Below are 20711 nucleotides of genomic sequence, written 5' to 3'. Positions count from 1 at the left end.
AAGCACTTATAATGTATTAACTTATTTAATCTTCACAACTACCCTAGAATATAAAAGCACAAATAGATTAAGTGACTTGCCTAAGTTTACAAACTATTAAGTGATGGAGCTGGGAATCAAGCCATAATCATGTAGTACACCCCCAAACATACACACAGACAAAGGCAGACACAAGGAACCCATGCAGAGCCACATCCACATTCATAGGAGCATGCCCATGAAAACACCAATCCAGAAATGTTTATCTTTCCTTAGTTTTGCCATATTACACATCATTTTACAGGCCACTCTGACATGAGAAAGACTAGGCAACATATATTGATGCCTGCAGCTGTTCTGTAACAAATAGTGTCTCTTTGACCCCCTTACACCCTTTGGCTATCTTATCACATCTACCCAAGCAGTTCTTTCCCTAAACTTTCATCTCCCCACATGTAGCTTTCTATGCGCAGTGTTTCCGGCCAACTAGTACCCCTCCCTACCTCTCCCCATACCATCTGACTCCTCATTCTGTCCTTTCAGGCACAAATCCCTCATAACAATGCCCTGTCTCCTTCCCCATATAGAGCGACTTAATGTATGACAAGCTCAGTGTCCTGATTGATATCCTTGCTGAGGATGCAGCAGTTGAGAAGAGTACCACAGCACATGCAGACAGTGCCAAGGCAGATGGAAAGCCCTTCATCCCTCAAATAGACCACATAGCCAAGTGCAAGTTGGAGCTGGCCACAAAGGCCCAGAATCTCCAAAAGTCCTTGAAACTCATCATATTCCAAGTTGAACAAGGTAAAGGCCCCAGGGTTGTGGTGATTGAGGCAGGGTAAAGAGAAGGTTCCTGTGGGTAGTTTAATGGTCTCCCTCGCTCTGGGTCTACTATTTGACAACACTACCAAAACTTGACTAGATTCTGCATTCATAAAGCATCCAAAGTCCATCCTCAGTCTCCACTGATTTGAAAAGCCTCAGTCCTGATAAGCTGCCCCTTTGGCTCCTCCTACCTCCCAGGCACTCAACTCTTGCTACTTATTTATTTTTGGAACTAACAATCATCCTAAACAATTACAGCTGTTAAGTGGCTTTGCGCAAAGGTCTGTCAGCTTCAACCTCCAGCCAAGGAATCTTTTTCCACCTGCTTCTGTCTCCTTCCAACCACTGAGCCTATGATGATTTTAGAAAGAAAATAGTGTTCATCTCTGCATGTCTCGCACAGTATTAATCAGGCACAAGGGCTCTGAGAGTGGTCCTGGCAGCTCTAGCATTGATTGCCATTTCCCATAACTCATGACAATCTGCAAGCTTCCAACTCAGTAAGAAAACTCTTTCAACTCCTCCAACTTCTTACTTTAACATTTTGGTTCCCACTTCTTCTCCACAATGCTTCTTTGGAAAACAGATCAGAAAATATAACACCAAGTGTGTTCTACCTGAGCTATTGGAATTGAACAGAAGTCCATGTAGCAGGGAAGTCCTTTTGGCTGGCCTTTGACCTTTAGCTACAATACCTTCTCCTGCCTTGGTACCTTTAGCTACAGTACCTTCTCCTGCCTTGGTACCTTTAGCTACAGTACCTTCTCCTGCCTTGGTACCTTTAGGTACAACCTCAGCCAAGTTTCTAAGAAAGAAAGGAAATAACCCTTCTGCACTGTGAAATCATTAAACAGCCAGTTTGCCTCTATTTCTGTAGGTAGTTTCCAAGTAGCCGGGATCAGATCAATCTGATGTAGCCATAACCCTGTCACAACTAATCCTCAGCCTGCTCCATCAATACATAAATCAGATTTAGGAGTGCAACTTGTGGCCCTGGGACAGAGAAAGGCTCCCCTGGCAGCCCAGGGATTGAACCTATGAGCTTTGGCATAGGCTGAGCACCTGAGCTATACAATATATAGGCTGGTAAAAGAAAGGAGATTTCTCAAATATTCTGGGTATTGGTGAGACATTTGCTTGAAAGAACGGCCTGTTCCTAGAGGCTTAAGTTTAGAACAAAGGTCATGTGAGTAAATGAATTAAATAAGAGGCGAGAATGGAGGTAGAAGAACAGAAAGTTTCCCACCCTGCTCCCCCTACCCCTGGCCCCAAGCTTCTACTCACAGCCACATTTACTGGACGATAGGAAAAGAGTAACAAGTAAAACAGAGAAAGCTCAGGCACGGATGTGAAGAGACATGGCAATACTGTAAGAAAGCTGAAACCACAAACAGCATCATGGAGGAGATGTGATGATCAAATGGGAGTCTCCATTGTCTCCCCACACACTGACTGGTATTAACTGAACAAAAGAGATGCTCAAGAAATGTGACCAACCCTCCCTCCCTCCTTTCCTCCTTTTCTTCCTTCCTTTCCTTCCTCTCCTTCCTTCCTTCCCTCCTTCCTTCCACTTTTTCTCTATAGTTCTTGATGAGCAAAGCCGACAGACAATATCAGTCAAGAACTTTAGTTCAACTTTCTTCCTGGAAGATGACTCAGAAGATATTAACCAGATGAGCCCAAGACACCGTAATGATCTTTCTCTTCTCCTTCCTTCCTTTACTCTAAGCTTCATCTCTGTCTTCTAGTTCCCAGAGAATAAAGATGTATTTTCATGCATCTTCCTTTAGCCATAATCCTACTCTGCAGTAGATATCCCTCCCTCTTCTCCAGAAACCTCACACTATAAGACCCCATGCCTATGTCCAGAAGTAATGACCCCATTAGATACTTTGAAAAGGCTGGCCTGATGAAACCCAAGATTTGAAGCTGTTTCACTGCCAGCAAGCAAGCAGCCCAACCTTACTATTCTGTCAGTGGAAGTCCCTGTCCATCCAAGATGATCCCTCTTTGAAATGAGAACCCTGAATATTATCGAGGAGAAAGTCATTGAGCTTGATTCTGCTCCAACAGAGAAAGTGGGGTGAAATACAACTGGGGGGAAGGGCTTTCTTGTTTGTATCTGACACCAAGGTGACATCTTTTGTGTCTAGGTTCTCGTCTTGGTACTCTGTCTTCTATATCTTCTCTCAAAAGTGAAGACCTGGATAACCTCAATTTGGAGCACTTATATTTTACACCTGAAACTATGTAAGTATTTAAGCCTATCACCTTCCTGTGGCTTCTCCCTTTCTCTGGTTAAGAGAATAGTCTAAGGATACCCAGAGTCAAATGCTGACTATACTTACTAGTTGTGTGACCTTACACAAGTAATTCAACCAAACCTCAGTTTCCTCATGTATAAAATGGAGATAATTGTAGAACTTGCCAGATAGGTTTGCTGTATTTATTGAGTTTATATATCCAAAGTACTTGCATTGGGCAGTGTTTGGCACCCATAGTTAGGTGCTATATGTGTTACAGTTGTTATTATTTTTTTAAATTAAAACAACTTCATTTCATTTCAAAGAACCTGTTTTTCACTGTTGCCTTTAACAGTAAATGATTGGAGTTGCTAAGAAGTAAGTGGGCATTGAGGGGACTAGCTAGCAAATCTAAAGACATCTGTCTCAATAGCCCTACCTCTTTAGAGCCAAGTTCTGTCACATTCACTTATTTTGAGTTCCATTAAGAAAATCAGTTACATCAGTTAGAGAATCCCCAATTTCTGGACCGTGGTCAAGGAAGACAAATCTCATGTGAGAGATGTAAGGTCAGTTTAGTAATGAATAAAAAAAATCTGTGGTTAAGTAGCTAAATTGTACCTATTTTCAGTTTCTCAAAAGAAGGACACAGCTAGCAATTATTTAAGTTTTCTGCAGCTTCCCAGTTATTCCTATATTCAACTCCCATTCCCCTCCACTTTACCATTGGCTTAAGCTCATATATGAGGTCTCAATGGACCTACCTAATGAGTTTTGATCAATGGTGTGCTGGAAAATGTTTAACAACCAGCTCTCTGTGGGGAGGAAAGCCCTGATTTATTCCTGGCGTAAACCTTTCCATCATGGCCTATTTCAAGCTACTGATATAGTGTCATTGAATGCAGAGTTGGGAATTATAGGCATAATCAGCTTACATAAACTGGTATGAACTGGCTCCAGCACACCACTGGTTTTAATGGATGGATGCAGAAGAATAAAACAAACTGCTTGGTTTTGTTGTTGTTGTATATGTATCTACCCTCTTTTAACAGTTTTTTTTTCCTTCAAATGTATGATCACTTTGCCCTTTGATGTGAAAGTGCTACAAAGGAGTTCAGACATCTCTGGAAACAGTAATACAGACTTTACTCTCATCATATATTTTTATCTGAGATACTTAAATCTTCTTTCTTTATGGGAATCAGTCAATGACTCTTATTTCCCTTTATTTTATGTGGAGAAGATAATGGCCACTCATATCTGACAGCCTCCAAAGATGACTTCTTTATTATGAATCCCAATTCCACTGAATCCACCCTACTGGCTGGGTGTCCTCTCTTACAGCTAACAAGTTCGTTGTTAACACAATAGGACATCTACATGTGCTTCTCAAGAACATTAAGCCTCGTGCCCAGTGTAGAGGGGGACTTCCCTCAGTGGTTGTTGATCACGCAGATAAAGTCTGCAGCCCAATGATAACAGCACTTCTTTCCTGCACCAGTGTCTATTCTCTTCTTCCCTTTGGCTAATTTCAGACGCTTCAAAGAAAGGTGTGTCATGAACAACTATTTTGGAATTGGACTAGATGCTAAAATTTCTCTGGAATTCAACACCAGAAGAGATGAACACCCAGGACAATACAAGTAAGGAAAAGAAACTCCCCTCCCTACATACAAACACACAATCACAATATACACATGTATTCCCACATCCCCTACCTTACAGACAAGAAACAGAAAGAGTCCATCCTTTGGAAGTAAAACACATTAGTCCCAAGGTTAGTCTAGTGGGATATCTCGCCCCAAATATTGACCAGATCTGTGATGATGCTGCACTGGCATCCTGAACTTGGAGCTGCTTTCATAGTCTTGACCTGTGTTCAGCTAACTGTGTTACTGTTACTGAAAACAGATTACATTGACTCAGTTCAGCGAATTGCCTATCTTTGTTCTGTCTCCAAGAACTTGATGAGGTCCTAGTAGTGGTTTTAGGTCTGTTCTTGCTTGGCAAGGCTGCAAAGTATCAAAGATCGCCCTACTGGTTCTTAGTGTTCCTAACTTGATTCCCCAGGACCTACTGATTTTACCCCATCTTGTTTGGTCTGCTTGGCACCTTCTGGTACTTTTGTACTACAGACATACACTAAGGCAGCCTCAGAGTTCTTGTGGTAAATTGAAATTACGAGTAAAAAGAAGCACACCCTCCACCCATCATCACCACCCCCTGCCCACCTGCCACCAGAACTTCTTTCTCAGAGCAGGCCTGGGCTGAGGAACAAGTACTTTATCAGATGTGTCTTGCAAATATTGCTTCCCAGTTGCTTGTCTTTTTTGTTATTATTGCTTGTCTTTTCATTTTTAACGGTCTCTTTTGAAATACAAAAGTTTTGAATTTTGATGAGTTCCAATTGATCAATTTTTTTTTTACAGACCATGCTTTTGATGCCGTGTTTAAGAAATATTTGCCTAACCCAAGATCTTAAAAATTTGCTGTTTTCTTCTAAAATTTTTGGTTTTGCTCTTACATTTAAGTCTGTGATCTGTTTCGAGTTACTTTTTATGTATGGTATTAGGTAAGAATCTGAGTTCATCTTTTTGCACATGGATATCCATTTACCACAGCACCACCTTTTAAAACTATCCTTTCCCCCAATGAAGTGTGTTGGCACCTTTGTTGAAAATCAATTGACCCTAAATGTAAGGGTTGTTTTCCTATGACTCTCACCATGTTCCATTGATCTATGTGTCTATCCTGTGCAAGCACCACGCTGTCTTGATAACTGTAGCTTTATAGTAAGTTTTGAAATTGGGAGATGAAAGTCCTCCGACTTTGTTCTTTTTTCAGAATTGTTTTGGTTGTTCTAGGTATTTTGCATTTCCACATAACCAAACTCCAATTTTTAATAGATAAGGAAACTGAAGTGCCCAGAGAACTTATGGTTTAAAACAGAGTGCAAATAATTTTGTGCTATGTGCTAGCCTTCTTACATTTCAAAACCCATGCCCTGTGGTGGCTCATTTCTGTGGCTCTACTTTAAAAGCTCACAGTAAACTCTATCCAGCCTTTATAGTGATTGTTAAGTACCCTGCCTGTTTTTATCAGAGACTCTGCAGTCAACAGGACCTTGTCCTTCCCACCTCCACCACAGGTCTCCTGATATTCTTGCCTGTCCCATATTCTCTCCACTGGCTCCTACTCTATAGTCTTCCTAGTAAGCTTATTTCTATTCTGTAGCATTGAATTAAGTGTTTAACATACAGGTCTTGGAAATCCCTCCACTTTGCCAGAAAAGTTATGCTTCAAAGAAACTGCAGTCTAAGAGTCACATGTTTCAAATGAAATTGATTCCAAGTGGCTGAAATCTTGAGCTCCCAGAATGGTACTTGCCAGGGTAGTTGATGTGTACTAGCCAGTTATGCTCACAGCTTTTTATGAGCCTTACTTTCTAAATATAGCCTGTCTCTTCCAAGCCTGAACCAACATCATAAGCAAGTAAAAGTGACAAATCAATGGGATGCTGATGCCTCAAGGAGACCCAGGAACCCATTGCAGCTGGTGTTCGCATAAGGATACCAGTTACACTATCCTAGCATTCCCTCTTGTGTCCAGTTACCATTAAACATGACTCCTCTCTATAAGAAGGCACTTGATGAATAAGATGGTGTCTCCTCTTACTTTTCTTCATCCACTTATCTTTATATTATTCACCCTCTGACTACTTTTCTCTACCTTTATCTCCCTGTAGTAGCCGCCTTAAGAACAAGATGTGGTATGGCCTTCTGGGAAGCAAGGAACTTTTTCAGCGCTCTTACAGAAAACTGGAAGAACGAGTGCACCTGGAGGTTAGTGGAAAAGAGGGTGATCCTTCCTGGGCATGAAGAAAGGAAATATCATGACCCTGGGAATCAACTTTCCTCTATATCCTTAGTTCTTCCCAAGCTTTAACTCTGATCCTCACTCATTGCTCATGGTAGGAAATCACGAAGATAGATTTCCATTTTATGGATGAGAAAATAATAGTATGAAGAGAAGACAGAGCCCTTCCCCCATCTCTGTAAATGGCCCTTCACATTGGTATCTGAAGAGCCAGCCAATAAGGGCTACTCTTTTCTTTCAGTGTGATGGAGAAGCCATCTCCTTGCCAAACCTGCAAGGCATTGTAGTGCTCAACATTACCAGCTATGCTGGAGGTGTCAACTTTTGGGGAAGCAGCACAGCTACCACAGTGAGTATGGAACAAGGAACAGGGAGGAAGAAAGGCTTGACCCCTCTAAAGTCTATCAGAAAGGAGAGTTGAACAGACTGGAGTGTAGGGGAAGAGGAGGTGGGCTGGGGACCTTTATTGGCAGCAGCTGTATGATGAGGTTTTTTTTTTTTTTTTAAGGCAATTACCACCCCAGAGCACAAGAATCAACCAAAAACCTCAGGATCAGATAAATTCTTCGGTGTTGCCTGGACTTTGAATTTTCCATTCCTCACGTTTGAAAGATCCTTGAAAGGTTACCTAGGCCATGCCCTTTTCTCTAAGGAGGTCTGTCAATAAAATCTCCTGAGAAATTGGCCATGAATCCTTTCATCTGAGCTCACCCAAGAAGGTCATGGGACCAGTGGGACTGGCCTTGGGGATTTATGATGCTAGATTGGACAGGGAGAGAACCAGTTAAGAGTTGTGATCTCAAAAGGGACTGAGTTTTTATCTCAGTGCCCTTTTCCCAAGTTGGCTTCCTGACCTCATTCTTCTCCTCTTAATAATATAGTAGTTTCTCCACTTTTCATTAGCTAGAAAAATTCTCACCAGGAGCTTTCAAAGCATACCTGCTTGTGATAGGCAAGGTGTGGTTTCTCAAGGGTGAGATGTGTGACACAGTTCTTCCTCCTCAGGAATATGAGGCTCCTGCGATAGATGATGGGAAGCTAGAGGTAGTGGCAATCTTTGGTTCTGTACAGATGGCAATGTCCCGTATCATCAACCTGCATCATCATCGCATCGCCCAGGTAGGCACGGGCCTGCTGGGCACCAGAAAGGGTTTGAGCCCTGTGGCTACAATCCAGGATGTGGGGTAGTCTCAGGAATTAACCAGGTATAAGAATGACAGGGTGGAGGGAGCAGGTTATCTGGTGGGAAGCAAGGTACTGGCTGAAGTTGGAAACAGGTGGTAGGGACCAAAGGAGCAAAAAGCCCATAGCAAACATGTGTTTCCTCCCTGGGACAATCTAATTCACATTTTTGCCAGTCCTGTTCAGATACACATTTGGCCATGACTGTGAGATTATCAGATTGGTCTACAGTCGTTACCTCATTTTTCTCCCCCATTCTCCCTCCTCCTCTTCTCTGGCAGTGCCGTGAGTTGATGATAACCATCGATGGTGAAGAAGGTATCCCAGTGCAGGTGGATGGGGAGGCCTGGGTTCAGAGGCCAGGCCTTATCAAGATTAGATACAAGAACACTGCCCAGATGCTGGCAAGAGATCGGGTAAGAAGGGAAAGGCTCATCTGGGGCTCCTACGTTGTCTCATCTATAGCTATCACTTGAGTACTGAATACTTCCAGTCAGGCAGAATTCCTTAAAGAGAGGTCTGCATGATACTTATCTCAGAGTCACCTTGGGTGCTTGTTAGAAATGCACATTCCTGGGACCCACACAGGCCCACTGCATCAGAATGGAGATGGGTATTTCCTGGGAACTTGCATTTGCAGACAAGCTCCCTGAGACATTCTGATATACATAGACACTTGCAAAGCACTGTCCAAGAGAGTGAGACAAGAAGCTCCCTTCTGTAGTTTTCAACAAAGTTGTACTCCTCCCTCCACTGCACAGAGTTAAAGGCCTCAGGTGGTTATGGAGAAATCTGCTCCCTCAACAAGAGAGTCTTCATTGAATATGGTCTTTAGGTTCCTCTAAGGCGTCTTAAAATACTGCATTCACAAATGTCACTCACCTCAGCTAAACCACCTAACGCTAGAAAGGAGCCATTATTAATCAGATGTTCAATGCTTAGAGGCTTTCTTCCACTCTGGCCTGTGGACAGTCCATAGACACAGCAATAGAGAAGGAATGCGATGTCTAGTTTATAAGCTACCTACTTTGTGTTGGGCACTTTACATATATTCTCTCAAACAGGTCCTCTCAACAATCCTATGAGGTAGATACACTTATTCCCATTTTATAGGTGAGGAAAATGAGGACCAGAGAGGTTAAATACTTTGCTAAAGGTCACACAGCTAATCAATGACAGAAGCACAATTCAAAATTAAATGAGATATGTCTAACTCTAAAATCCATCAGAATATATTGCCTAGATTTGGCAAAGAAGGGAGCTGAAAAGGGCTCCACTTTCTTATTGGTCATGATACCTACCTATAGGAGCTTCTGGAAGGCAGACATCTGTCTGATTCAAGTATGTTGTCCCAAGGCTTGGCATGGTAACAGCAACAACGACAACAACAACAAAAAACTAAAACTGCTTAGTATGAAAGAGACATTGAATAAAATGTTGGACAGATGTATGGGTGTGGAGATAGGTGTATGGGGGAATGGATGAGGCCCTCTTTCCCCTTTCCCCACAGTACCCACAAATATCAGACTCACAGACAGATCTGTCACATGCCGTCTTAGCTACAGCAATCTTTAGGCTCTGCCTCTGTCTTTATCACCAGGACTTTGAGAACTCAATGAAAATGTGGAAGTGCAAGCATTCTGAAATCCAGGCTGCCTCTCAACCCCAGCTGGACTCCCAGGAATCTCAAGATAGCCTCTCTGATGAGGAGTATGCCCAGATGCAGCACTTAGCTCAGCTTGCAGAAAACCTCATCAGCAGGTAAGTGGACTGGCCCAGATACAGGGCTGGGAATCCCAAGAAGAGATAGGGAGAAGAAGCCAACTTGTATTTATTGGCTACTGGAGAGCCTGGCCTCAGAAAGGAGTATTGCTCAGAGCTCTGAGGATTGACAGGGACTCTGACATTCTAGGTGGGAAATAGTCTTTGTGGTCAGCAGTAAGCCAGCTTGGACCTCTCCCATTAGGCCCAGAGATAAATTTTGATCTCCTCTTGCTGCCCCAGACCCAACAGGACTAAAAATGCTTATCCTTGCCCTTAAATATCAGGAGGGCCTTAGAGTTTCTGGAGTCAGCTCCTTCCTCTATTCTAGCCTCCCACTCTCCCAAAGCACCCAGTATCTAATTCTGGTGAGACAAGGATGGACAAAAGTGAATACCTAGAGAAGAGTAGAAACATTTTCTGGCATAGGTGCCTCCCTAGAAATGAGAAGAAATAACAGGAGAGAGTAAAGAATACAATTTACCCTTAATCCCAACCCTCACCAGCACCTCAGGCCAGACATCCTTCAGAACTCTAGACTCATTTATCTGTCCTTGCTTTATTACAGACTTACTGACCTGAGTAAGGTCCACCAGCATGTGTCTGTCCTCATGGATTCTGTGAATGCCAGTGCTAACATCCTGAATGTTATATTTTACAACCAAGACAGTAGCAATGAGGCAGGTGCAGCTTCCTGCACTCCCATTGAGGTAAGGGGGGAAGGGGCAGATGAAGGAAAGGAGTCAAACCAAATAGGAAAGGGAAGGAAGAGGAGCTGGAGGCTGGGTAGAGAAACTGGGCAAATGACATGGCAGGAAACTGATGGATAGAGTAGAGGGGGAGGCAGATATTGTTTGACTTGTTACTGGGAGAATGGTTGCTGGGAGAATGGTTACTGGTCCAGAGTGGTTACTGGGAGAATCCCATAGCAGATTTCATCAGCCTGATAGCTATCTACCACACTGGCCTCAAGGAGAAATAGCCTGAGAATGGGGAGGAACTTGGCTTAGGCCCTTCCTCATTCCAGGAGGATCCCTATATAACCTGTTAAGGTGACACTTGTCATTGAAACTTGTGCTCCAGGCTGCCTTGGTTTTCCTCTTGAGGGGAAGGTCTAGATTAGATTCCTGATGTTAAATGTGCCATCCTGTGACTTTACCCACTGGCAGAAGATTTTTAAGTGATGCTTTTATAAAGTAACTTTAGTGCTAGGCAAACAATACAAAAGGGCCACATACAGGGTCAGGGCCTCCTAAAATGTAGGTTACCTATTTATTTGGGGCCGGATCTTAGTTGGAAGAGGCCTGGAGCTCCAGGCCTGGAGTTTCAAGAAGACAGATGGTTAGGCCTAACTTCATGTACCATGGGAAAGGTGGCTTCAGCCTAGTGGCAACAAGTGGCCTCAAACTTACTATCTGGTTTGCATATTCCCTGTTTCCCTATACCCATAGCACTCAATCAGTGATGCCAAATGCCAAGTTGTGCTGTGCCACAGCATACAACACACCAATACAGCTGTACTGGTAGTTGATAGCTGGCATCAGTTTTGACTGGTTGGTGCCCATGCTGAACTACTAGTTGTGCTATATTGTGAATATTACTTTTTCACTTATAGCCACATCCTACTAGCCTGCTCCTACCCTCCCACAGAGAAGCCAGCTGCATGCTTACTAACCAACAACTCCTCTGTCTTTGTCCTTTCCCTTCCTTTCTTTTCCTTTCTTCTCCTCTCAGACTCTAACCAGAAATGACGCAGTAGATGTTACATTTAGTCTTAAAGGGCTCTACGATGACACCAAAGCTTTCCTGGATGAAAACTTGGTGAGTGGATGGGGTTGGAACAGGGAGGGCAAAGTATCCCATCACAGCCTGTGCTTGGTCCTAGAGCACTGGAAGACATGTAGGAGCATTTTGGCCAGGTGCTTACCTGGCAGTCCCTGCTGTGTCATCTTCACCCAGAGTTGTCATTGATCATGTCACTTTATAAGTTATGCGAATCTATAGGGACTACCATATTCTTGAAGAAAAGTCTATCTCCTTTGGCAAATGTCTCTTGGGTCCAGACTAGGCCAAACAAAAGCAGCGTTTTCTCATCATACCTCATATAGTTTCAGTAGAAAAGGGTGAGCTCTTTTGAGCTGCTCTGCATCTCCCAAGTTTCCACATACGTCTCTCACCATGTGGAAAGACAGTAAGGAATAGTGGGAAAAGTTGGGGGTCTCTGAGTTCAAATCCCAAATCTGCCCATTACTACCTATATTAGTTTCCTAAGGCTGCTGTAACAAAGCACTAAAACCTGGGTGACTTAGGACAACAGAACTTTATTGTCTCACAGTTCTGTAGGCTAGAAGCCTGAAATCAAGGTGTCAGCAGGGCCATGTTCCTTCTGAAACCTGTAGGGAAATCCTTCCTTGCCTCTTCCTAGCTTCTGGTGACTTGCTGGCAATCTTTGCTGTGTTCCTTGGCTTGTAGATGCATTACTCCAATCCTCCATATTCACATGGTGCTCTCCCTGTGTCTCTCTGTCTTCCCATGGCCATCTCCTTAAACAATACCAGTCTTACCAGATCAGGGCCCACCCCACTCCAGAGTCCAGACCAGACCAATGATCCCATCTTAATAATTACATGTGCAATGACCCTATTTCCAAAAAATTGAGGTACTGAGGGTTAGGATTTCAAGATATCTTTTTGGAGGGGACACAAATGAACCCATAACAGTAGGTACGTGAGGTAACTTCACCTCTCTGGGTCTCAGTTTCCCTACCTACAAAATAGGAATTAAAATCTCTACCTATCCAGGTTGTTGTGAGGATTAAACAAACTACTGTATATTATGTGCCTAGCTCTTCCTAGCAGCTTGACAGATGGTAGATTTTATTAGTGTTAGGGAAAATGGACTGAGGCTCAGTTTTTGAGCTACAGGAAGAGTTGCTGTTTCTCATAATGCAAAGCCCATAGGCACACCTGGTGAGTGTGCTTTAATGAGTCAACTGATCATGACCACTCCACTTTGAGGTTTGCTGCTAAGGCCCCTAGGAAGGTACTGTTCTTGCCTCTCATCTAATTAAGGTTTATTTGAAGAGGGGCCTCTGAGTTGATTTTTGCAAGAAGTGCAGCCACTTCCCCTTTTCCATTTGCACATCTAACTGGCACACTGCACAGGTGGAAGAGTGGTTGAGGCAGTCAGGCCAGGCTGTCCCAGCATCTGAGCCCCAGGCTAGAGTCCTTCAGCCTTCAGCGACAGCAACAGAAGTACCTTCTATATATAGGCAGAGCTAAATGGCCTTGCCAATTTGGGCAGCAGGAAATATGGAAGCTTAGCCTCTTATTGCCACTCAGGATTTCTCGAGGCTCATGGGCTCATGAAAATTGGTTTGTGCCAGCCAACAACCCAAATTGAGCACATATCATACTTAATATAGAACCTGGTAAGGACCCCCCACACACACATACACACATCCAAATGAGACCTGGGTGCAAACGGCTGCTAAGAATGACCATGTATCTCCAGAAAGGCCATATCATAGAGGTGGCATGGATGTAAGGCTTATTTCATTTGTTTAAATTTATTTTTATTTTATTTATTTATTTTGGCTGCACTGAGTCTTTGTTGCTGCATGCAAGCTTTCTCTAGTTGTGGCGAGTGGGGGCTACTCTTCATTACGGTGCACAGGCTTCTCATGGCGGTGGCTTCTCTTCTTGTGGAGCATGGGCTCTAGGTATGCAGGCTTCAGTAGTTGCAGCATGCAGCCTTAGTAGTTGTGGCACACAGTCTTAGTTGCTCCGCGGCTTGTGGGATCTTCCCGGACCGGGGCTCGAACCCGTGTCCCCTGCATTGGCAGGCGGACTCTCAACCACTGCGCCACCAGGGAAGCCCGGGATGTAGCCTTTTGATGAAGAAAATCCCACCCAGTAACTCCCACTTCCCTTATGTGGCAAACTGGCTTAGTGATGTGTTAGAACAGAAACCAGGAAGTGAGTAACGAAGTCCCCTGAGTCAGTTTGCACATTTATCTCAGAGAGGAGTCCTGAACAAGGTCTCTATTGAAGCCAGAAGGACAAGAGAACAGAGCATAAGATTCAGGCCCAACCATATACTATTTTTCAGAGCCCGAGACTCTAGGTGCCAAATAGGAAGTCATTAGGAAGCCATTTTATTCCTCTCCTATTATGATTAGGAATCATTTTCTAAGACCCCAATTCCTCTTTCTTCTCTGTGGCTTTGGGTTTGACTATCAAATCCCTTTTGAGCACTGCTGGTAAGTATGCCCCTAAGAATCCCTGCCCCTTTCCCCCTTACCTTGAAGTGATGGCCATTTCTACTTGATACCACTGTTCCCCATCCCACCACCATGTACACACACGTGTCCTGTGCATCTGGGCTACTCCGTACTGTCCTAAATCATTCATTGTAAAGCAAAAGCAAGAGATTATTTGTCAACATGACTTGTTCCACTCTCATATCCCATCCTGATTGGTCATAACCTCCAATCCCATCCCTCGCTCATTCACCTGTCACCTATTTGTGACAGACAGCAGGGTTCCACTTAAGGCTGGCCCATGCACAGCAAGAAGCTACATAAGTGCCAGACTGAAAGTAGAGCACATGCCAGAGAGGAGAGATGAAGCCAAAGTAGGTGGGCTGGAAAGTGTGTCAGAGCTGATGATATCAGCATGCATCTGTTCTCCCAGCTCACTGTTCGATGGAACATGAACTATCTCACTTATGTTGTTGGTTTAGAACTTGGTTCTTCTGAGTTGGAGATGGTCCCAGAATAATCTATTTTAACTCTCCCATGGAGCATACAGAGTTCATCCTGTGGGTGCTGGGGATTACTAGGGAATGCTTGAGCTTTGTTTCCTAAACCCATGGGACAAGCCATCATTCACTAAGAGTGAATAGCTAGGGGCTAAAAGCACAGCCTGGGGAGGCAGACCCTCTTTGCCAGGAAGGGAAAATTTGAGCCAATCTCTCTCTAGCCCTCCCCTTGCTTCACAAGCAGCCTTTAAATTATGGTAACTGTGTAATAAAGATTCCCCCCACCCCAGCATCTGGCCACCCCACATACCCTTTCTGGGATGGTGTGGTATAGAGGGTAGGCTATAGAGTTGAATAGATCTGGGTTTCTGTCTAATCATGTGATCTTGAGCACTAAACTTCTTTGAGTCTGTTTTCCTACCTATAAAATGAGAACAATAGTACTTTGTAAGGTATTATCGAGCTATTGGGAAGATGGAATGAAACTATGTATGCACAGTGCCTGGCATATAGTATTTGCTCAAAAATTGGTAGCTATTATTAGGGGGCCACTTAGGTGTCTCCAGAGGCTTGAGGGTCAAGGGTAGGACCCTTATCCTGGACCCTAAGCTGTAGGGGTACAACTTCAGCATTAATTGATAGTGGTCAAAGGGCCTCTCTGCTTGCCAAACTGTGAGCATGCCAAGCCCTAAGGAAAGCATCACTGTCTGGTTGTCTCCTGGATCTCCCTATTGAGAAAGTAAAGAGCTGGCTATACTTTCCACCGACACCATGAGCCAAAGGAGATATAAGTTGGCACCCTGCGGTCTCATGGCCACTAGCAGGGACTGGGAGTTGGGGAGAAGGCAAGAGTCTATGAAGGTAGGGTGCTAAGCATTGGATACTCACTCGTTTTCCTGTCTTCACCAGCTGAGAAATGCTGAGTATGAGGCCACACTGCAAACTTCCCTGGATGCCATGAATAAGGAGTTTGAAAAGCTATCCGAGATTGACTGGATGAATTCAATCCTTTCTCCAGAGGTATGTGACCTGTGGATTGGGAAATAAAGCGGAAGAGGGATTCTTCCTTGGCGCTTTGCCTTCCAGTGTGGGCCAGGACACAGTGACTGATGTAGCATAGGGAGGCCAGTAGTGGCTTTCAGCTTGAGTTCAATGAAGCCTCCTCCTCCCATCTCCCCACCATAAGTATACAGGACAAGGCAGAAGGCACACTGAAAAACTAGATGACCATGAGAACATAACCAGAAAGAAGAACCACTCTGTGTCAGAAGATTGGGAAAGAATAAGGAAGAATGGTCTTTTTCTGTGCCGTTCTCCTGGCTGCAATTCCCCTCCCCTGCTCAGTACCTGCTGCTGGGACTGAATTTTGTCTGGTACATACCATTATGGCCAATACCAGGTGTTTACAGCCAACATCTGTTCTAAATAGTTGGTGCCCAGGCCATACTGGTGGTTAAATCTACCAAATATCACCTCTCCTTGCTGCTTTCTGCCCCTCCCACTCTGGGAGGAAAGTAGGCTATCTCAATGCTTTCCCCTAGCAGGTGTGTGGCTTAAAAGAAAATCAAGCATGGCAGCTGTAGCTATAATATAGCTGTGTGGATGTCATCATTTTTTGACAATTCTGAGTGCTCTCCTGAGATTGAAAAATAGTCCCATTTCATAAATCAAATGACTCAAAGATGTCCACCTACCACCAGGTAAATTATACCTTTTACGGTCTGACAGGGTTTTTCTTTAAATTTCTCCACCATGGAACTGCTCACTTCAACCTGTAGGGATACTTGGTTCTCCTACTCATTATTCCTGTTTTCTGGCTTCATACACCAGTTATATGCATGTGAGCAAGCCATACAAGCATGTTTGCACTAGTGCAGCAATTGGGCTACCATTTAAGAGAAAAAGCCATAGGCAAATTCAGGTCTTAAAGGATTTAATAACTTTCTCATATGCCTTTGCTGCTCTTGACCAGTAGCCCCCTGGGGAAGAAAAACATGCTGTTATGCAGAAAAGGAAGCACACTCTTGTAGCACCCCGTTCCTACTCAGTTCAGCTATCTTGCACCAAGCTCCTGACCTAGGCAAACAGACTGGATATTGAGAGAAATGAAGCAAACAGTCCATGCTCTGAGGTCTCGATATGGGAGTCTGCCTGGCCTGGGCATAATCTCTTTTCTGGACTTCAGCATTTCCATAAAGATGAAGAAGTGAGGCTCTAAAGAAGGGCAGAGTAGGTTGAAAGAAAGACAAGAAGATGTTGCTCATTCACTTGATACCAAACTTGCTCACCTTAAGGCCACAGAAGGCGCAGATCCACTTTGGTAGGGAAAAGCAGAAGGAGAGTCAATTAGTTATTGGACTTTCCAAAGCTTTGGTTCCAAGGGAAGGTCCTGTGCCCTTCCTTTAGGTTTCTTCTGAAAGGCAATTCAGAAGAGCATTTATTAATATGAGATCATTTATTAAAGCATTTAGCAAAGTACCTGGCACAGAGTAGGATCTTGGTAAAGATCAGATGCCTTCTAGGGCACAAGACTAGTGAGTAGGGGTATCTCCCATACCTGGATAGATAGCAGATCTGCCTGCTTCTTGCAGCATCCTTGTTCACCACCTTGCCAGGCCTCTAGGAATTGTTTCTATTAGGCAACTAACATTTTGACCTTCCTCTTGTTGTGGTTTGCCAGGAAAAGTCTTCAGATACTGACAATAGAAGCCTCGGATTGAAAGTTAAGTTCCCCAAATTGGGAAAGAAGAAGCCAGAAGAGGAAGACAAACCTAAATCAGGCCAAGGCATCCAGGGCTTTATTGGTAAGTTTCTCCCACAGGCATCGAGGTCATAAAGAATTCCCCAGCAGCCTGGGTACTTCCCAAAGACCTGAAGCTCACATCAGAAATGTGCACGGGTATGGTGGTGATGGAGGAGGTGGCCGGCTGGGAGCCAACATTAGGGGATGCCAAGCAGTCTCTTGGACAAGGTGTGAGTTAGAAAGTGATATGGAGGGAATTCCCTGGCTGTCCAGTGGTTAGGACTCCACGGTTCCACTGCAGGGTCACGGGTTCCATCACTGGTTGGGGAACTAAGATCCCGAGAACCTGAGAGGCAACCTTGCTTTGTGATCTCTGTGATATAAACAGCTGAAGAGAAAAATGAGAACAGCCAGTTACCTTTCTGCTTGACCCATTCCTTTCCTCAGTGGATAAAGTATGGCAAAACAGTCATATTTAGATCTATTTCCCAGTCAAATACAACTAAAAGCTTTTGGTCCTGCTCCAGAAAGCACTATTATTTGAGATGGGTTGGGGGTGTCAGTGCTGGGCACCTACAGGGTCAGGAACAGGTTCCATGACCTATCTAAACACTCTTATTCTTTACCTGTTATAGTAAATCCCTGGAAATGCAAAATTTGTTTCATTATTTGAATTTTGGTTCCACCCCTTCTTCAGAATTGGACTTAAATGTTCTTGATATATCAGTGGGGCTCAAAAGAAGGTTCTCTTAGAATTGTCAGCTATGCCAATTCTGATGTCAATGGTCTCTCCTAAATTCTGAGCCTAGATGACCTGGAAGCTTGAGAGAGATGACCATAGTGGACATGGGGGGAAAGGGATGGAGGGTGGCAGTTTGTTTTGTTTTTTGAGGAACTGAGACTTCATACAGATGCCAAGAGAGAATCTCCTGGACCAAGTTATGTTTGGTCCAACTGGTTTGAGTCCCTAAGAATCTGCCAGTTGGGAGACCCATGGTGCTTGAGAGTCTTTCTGAAGACTCTGAAAGGGTCAATAGCAGTTTCATGGATTATCAGGTTCTGAGAACTCATCCCATTTGTGTTTGGCTTGCATGACATCAGCTGGTTTTCTAAGATGGTTTAAAAATGGTTGGTACAATAGGAACAAACCAGTCTGTCTCCTAAAGGACTCTTTGTTTGCTCTCTTTAGTGTCCGTAAATTTAGGCATCTGGCAATGTGCTAACCTCATTATTTCTATACTTGCTTTTTTTTCTATAAAGGAAATTTGTGGCACCGCAGACATCATGAAGATGAAGCAAAAGATGATGATCCTCCAACACCATCAGGATCTCAACTATAACCCTTGAAAGCTGGAAGGAGAACTCACAACATTTAGGATTCTACTAAAAACTCTTGAAACCTCAATACAGGCTAGACTAAATTATTTCAGAACAAACATGAGCACCACCAAGAAAGATCCTCCAATTCTTTACACTAATACATTTTTTTCCTGGACTCAATCAGGTCTCCTTAGAGGTTTACATTTTCTCATTGGCCAAAGATTCTTGTTCCGAGTTGTCTTGTTCAGTTCTCCTTCTCTTCGTGCATCTTGAGCAACTACAGTATTTAATTGAACTAAGCTTTTTGTGAATGGCCTGGGATCTACAAAAGATTCAAGGGAGTTCACCTTTTCAGGGAGTTGGGGAATGTTTTTCTCTGACTGGCAGAGAAACTGCTGATGCTAGGGAATGAATGAAAGAAATACTCTCAGGGAGATGAGGAGTGGGGTCAGGACAGCCAGGCTTGGTGGTGTTTCTCCCCCAATCCCTGTCAATTGCAAATTGTGACTTCAGAAGGTCTCTCCTAGTTGGCCTATTAAGATGAGAACTAGGTCCTGGGGGCTTGTCCACTTGCCTCTTACAATGACCATGTGAAATCTTTTCTTGTGGTGACTGCTCTCTCTGCAGACCCTTTCTGTTTTTCCATGTGCGCATGTATGTCTTTGCACATGTCCAGGTGGTGCTCTGGTGGCTGGGTGGGCCCATTGGTTGGAACTCACCCCTATGGCAACCATACAGGCTCCCCTCCTACTGCCTTGATCCTAGCCTGCATGCCTCCATGGAGTGTTTGCCTGCATTCTTGCTGGATTTTTAAACTAAATGTTTTGCTGCTGTGCTGCAGTATAGTTATGTATAGAGACATATAAAGATGTATATATATAAAAATATATATATATATATATATATATTTTTAAGAACTGAAAATACATTTCTCTAAATGACCCTATAATTTATTGTGCTAACCCAGGAATCCCTCCCCACCCTGATCCCATCCTCCACCCCCATTACCCTACACACACATATGCCTCTACCAACTGCCCTAGTTCTTGGTGGAGCTTCTAATCTTTTGGTGCATTTTCAGTGTCTTAGAAGTGGCTGGGATCTACCTATGGCCCAGCTGATTCTGATGCCCCCTTAAAATTCTGAGCCAGGCCACAGAAAGGGGAACAAAAACACCAATGCCCTAGAGAAGGGGGCTAAGCTGGCATGCTGCCTTTTTCGCTCTATCTGTCCTGGACTCTACATCAGCAACTGCCCCAACCTGTGCTGTCCCCTTCCCCAATAAACACTATATGGAGCAACCAGGCCTTGAGCTCTGTGACTCAGATGTCTGAGCTAGGGACTGCCTGACAATCAAGTCACAGCCTAGGCCCTTCCCCACAAGCTCCATCTTGGCCTGCATCTTCTGGGCAGGCTGTTGGTTAAGTCCCCAAATCACTTTTGAATCTCCCTTCTTGCTCATTTCCTTTGAGTACAGAGGGACATTCAAAGTGACCAGAAAGAACACGGGCCTGGGAAAATGGAGACTAAAAGCTTCTGCTTCTCCCATGGTTCTTCTTCCAAATTTCTCATGAAAACAAACCAGGCCAAAATTGCTCCAGATCCCAATTAGCATTTTTTTGAATGCCTGCGCCCAGTCAGGCAAATCTAATCAAACTCCAGTATTTCTCCAGTGGTTCTCTCATGTCTGCCTTGTATCCCCACCCACCCTCAACTTATACCTTTGAGTAAGTGTCCCTTCCCATTTATCAACAGAAAGCCAGGAAACTGGCCTCTCCCTACTTCTCAGAAAAACAGCGTGCTCAATTACCTGACTCAGTCCAATCGCTGGTTTATCGAGGTGCACAATCTCTAAGCACTGGTTCTCAACTCTGGAACTCCACCAGCCTAGCCCACTTAAACCAGCCACCTGTGTTCCACCTCTGCAGGGGTGAGGAGAAAAATACTAACAAGGGGATAGTCCCCAGACGTCTGATTGCTGTGCCAAACAAACAAAAATGTCCTAGCTCTACAACTAG

General features: G+C 44.0%; 1 protein-coding gene across 1 annotated transcript in view; it reads left to right on the top strand.

Moving 5' to 3' along the window:
* The window catches only part of DGKK (diacylglycerol kinase kappa), a gene marked incomplete at its 5' end in the record, with an annotated part of 62332 nt that extends 43619 nt beyond the window's left edge, over positions 1 to 18713 (top strand). Inside the window, 14 exons of the mRNA XM_024744137.1 lie at positions 567 to 786; positions 2392 to 2496; positions 2961 to 3057; positions 4586 to 4693; positions 6796 to 6892; positions 7168 to 7275; positions 7932 to 8045; positions 8390 to 8524; positions 9709 to 9869; positions 10438 to 10579; positions 11604 to 11690; positions 15540 to 15650; positions 17311 to 17434; positions 18634 to 18713. Of these exons, the coding sequence (XP_024599905.1) occupies positions 567 to 786; positions 2392 to 2496; positions 2961 to 3057; positions 4586 to 4693; positions 6796 to 6892; positions 7168 to 7275; positions 7932 to 8045; positions 8390 to 8524; positions 9709 to 9869; positions 10438 to 10579; positions 11604 to 11690; positions 15540 to 15650; positions 17311 to 17434; positions 18634 to 18713 (1689 nt within the window). The remainder of the gene's footprint in view (positions 1 to 566; positions 787 to 2391; positions 2497 to 2960; positions 3058 to 4585; positions 4694 to 6795; positions 6893 to 7167; positions 7276 to 7931; positions 8046 to 8389; positions 8525 to 9708; positions 9870 to 10437; positions 10580 to 11603; positions 11691 to 15539; positions 15651 to 17310; positions 17435 to 18633) is intronic.
* Positions 18714 to 20711: the final 1998 nt, after the last annotated feature.

Source organism: Neophocaena asiaeorientalis, unplaced genomic scaffold (assembly GCF_003031525.2).
Source record: "Neophocaena asiaeorientalis asiaeorientalis breed wild unplaced genomic scaffold, Neophocaena_asiaeorientalis_V1.1 scaffold1434, whole genome shotgun sequence".
Taxonomy (NCBI): domain Eukaryota; kingdom Metazoa; phylum Chordata; class Mammalia; order Artiodactyla; family Phocoenidae; genus Neophocaena; species Neophocaena asiaeorientalis.
This window is presented reverse-complemented; position numbering and strand designations above follow the sequence as displayed.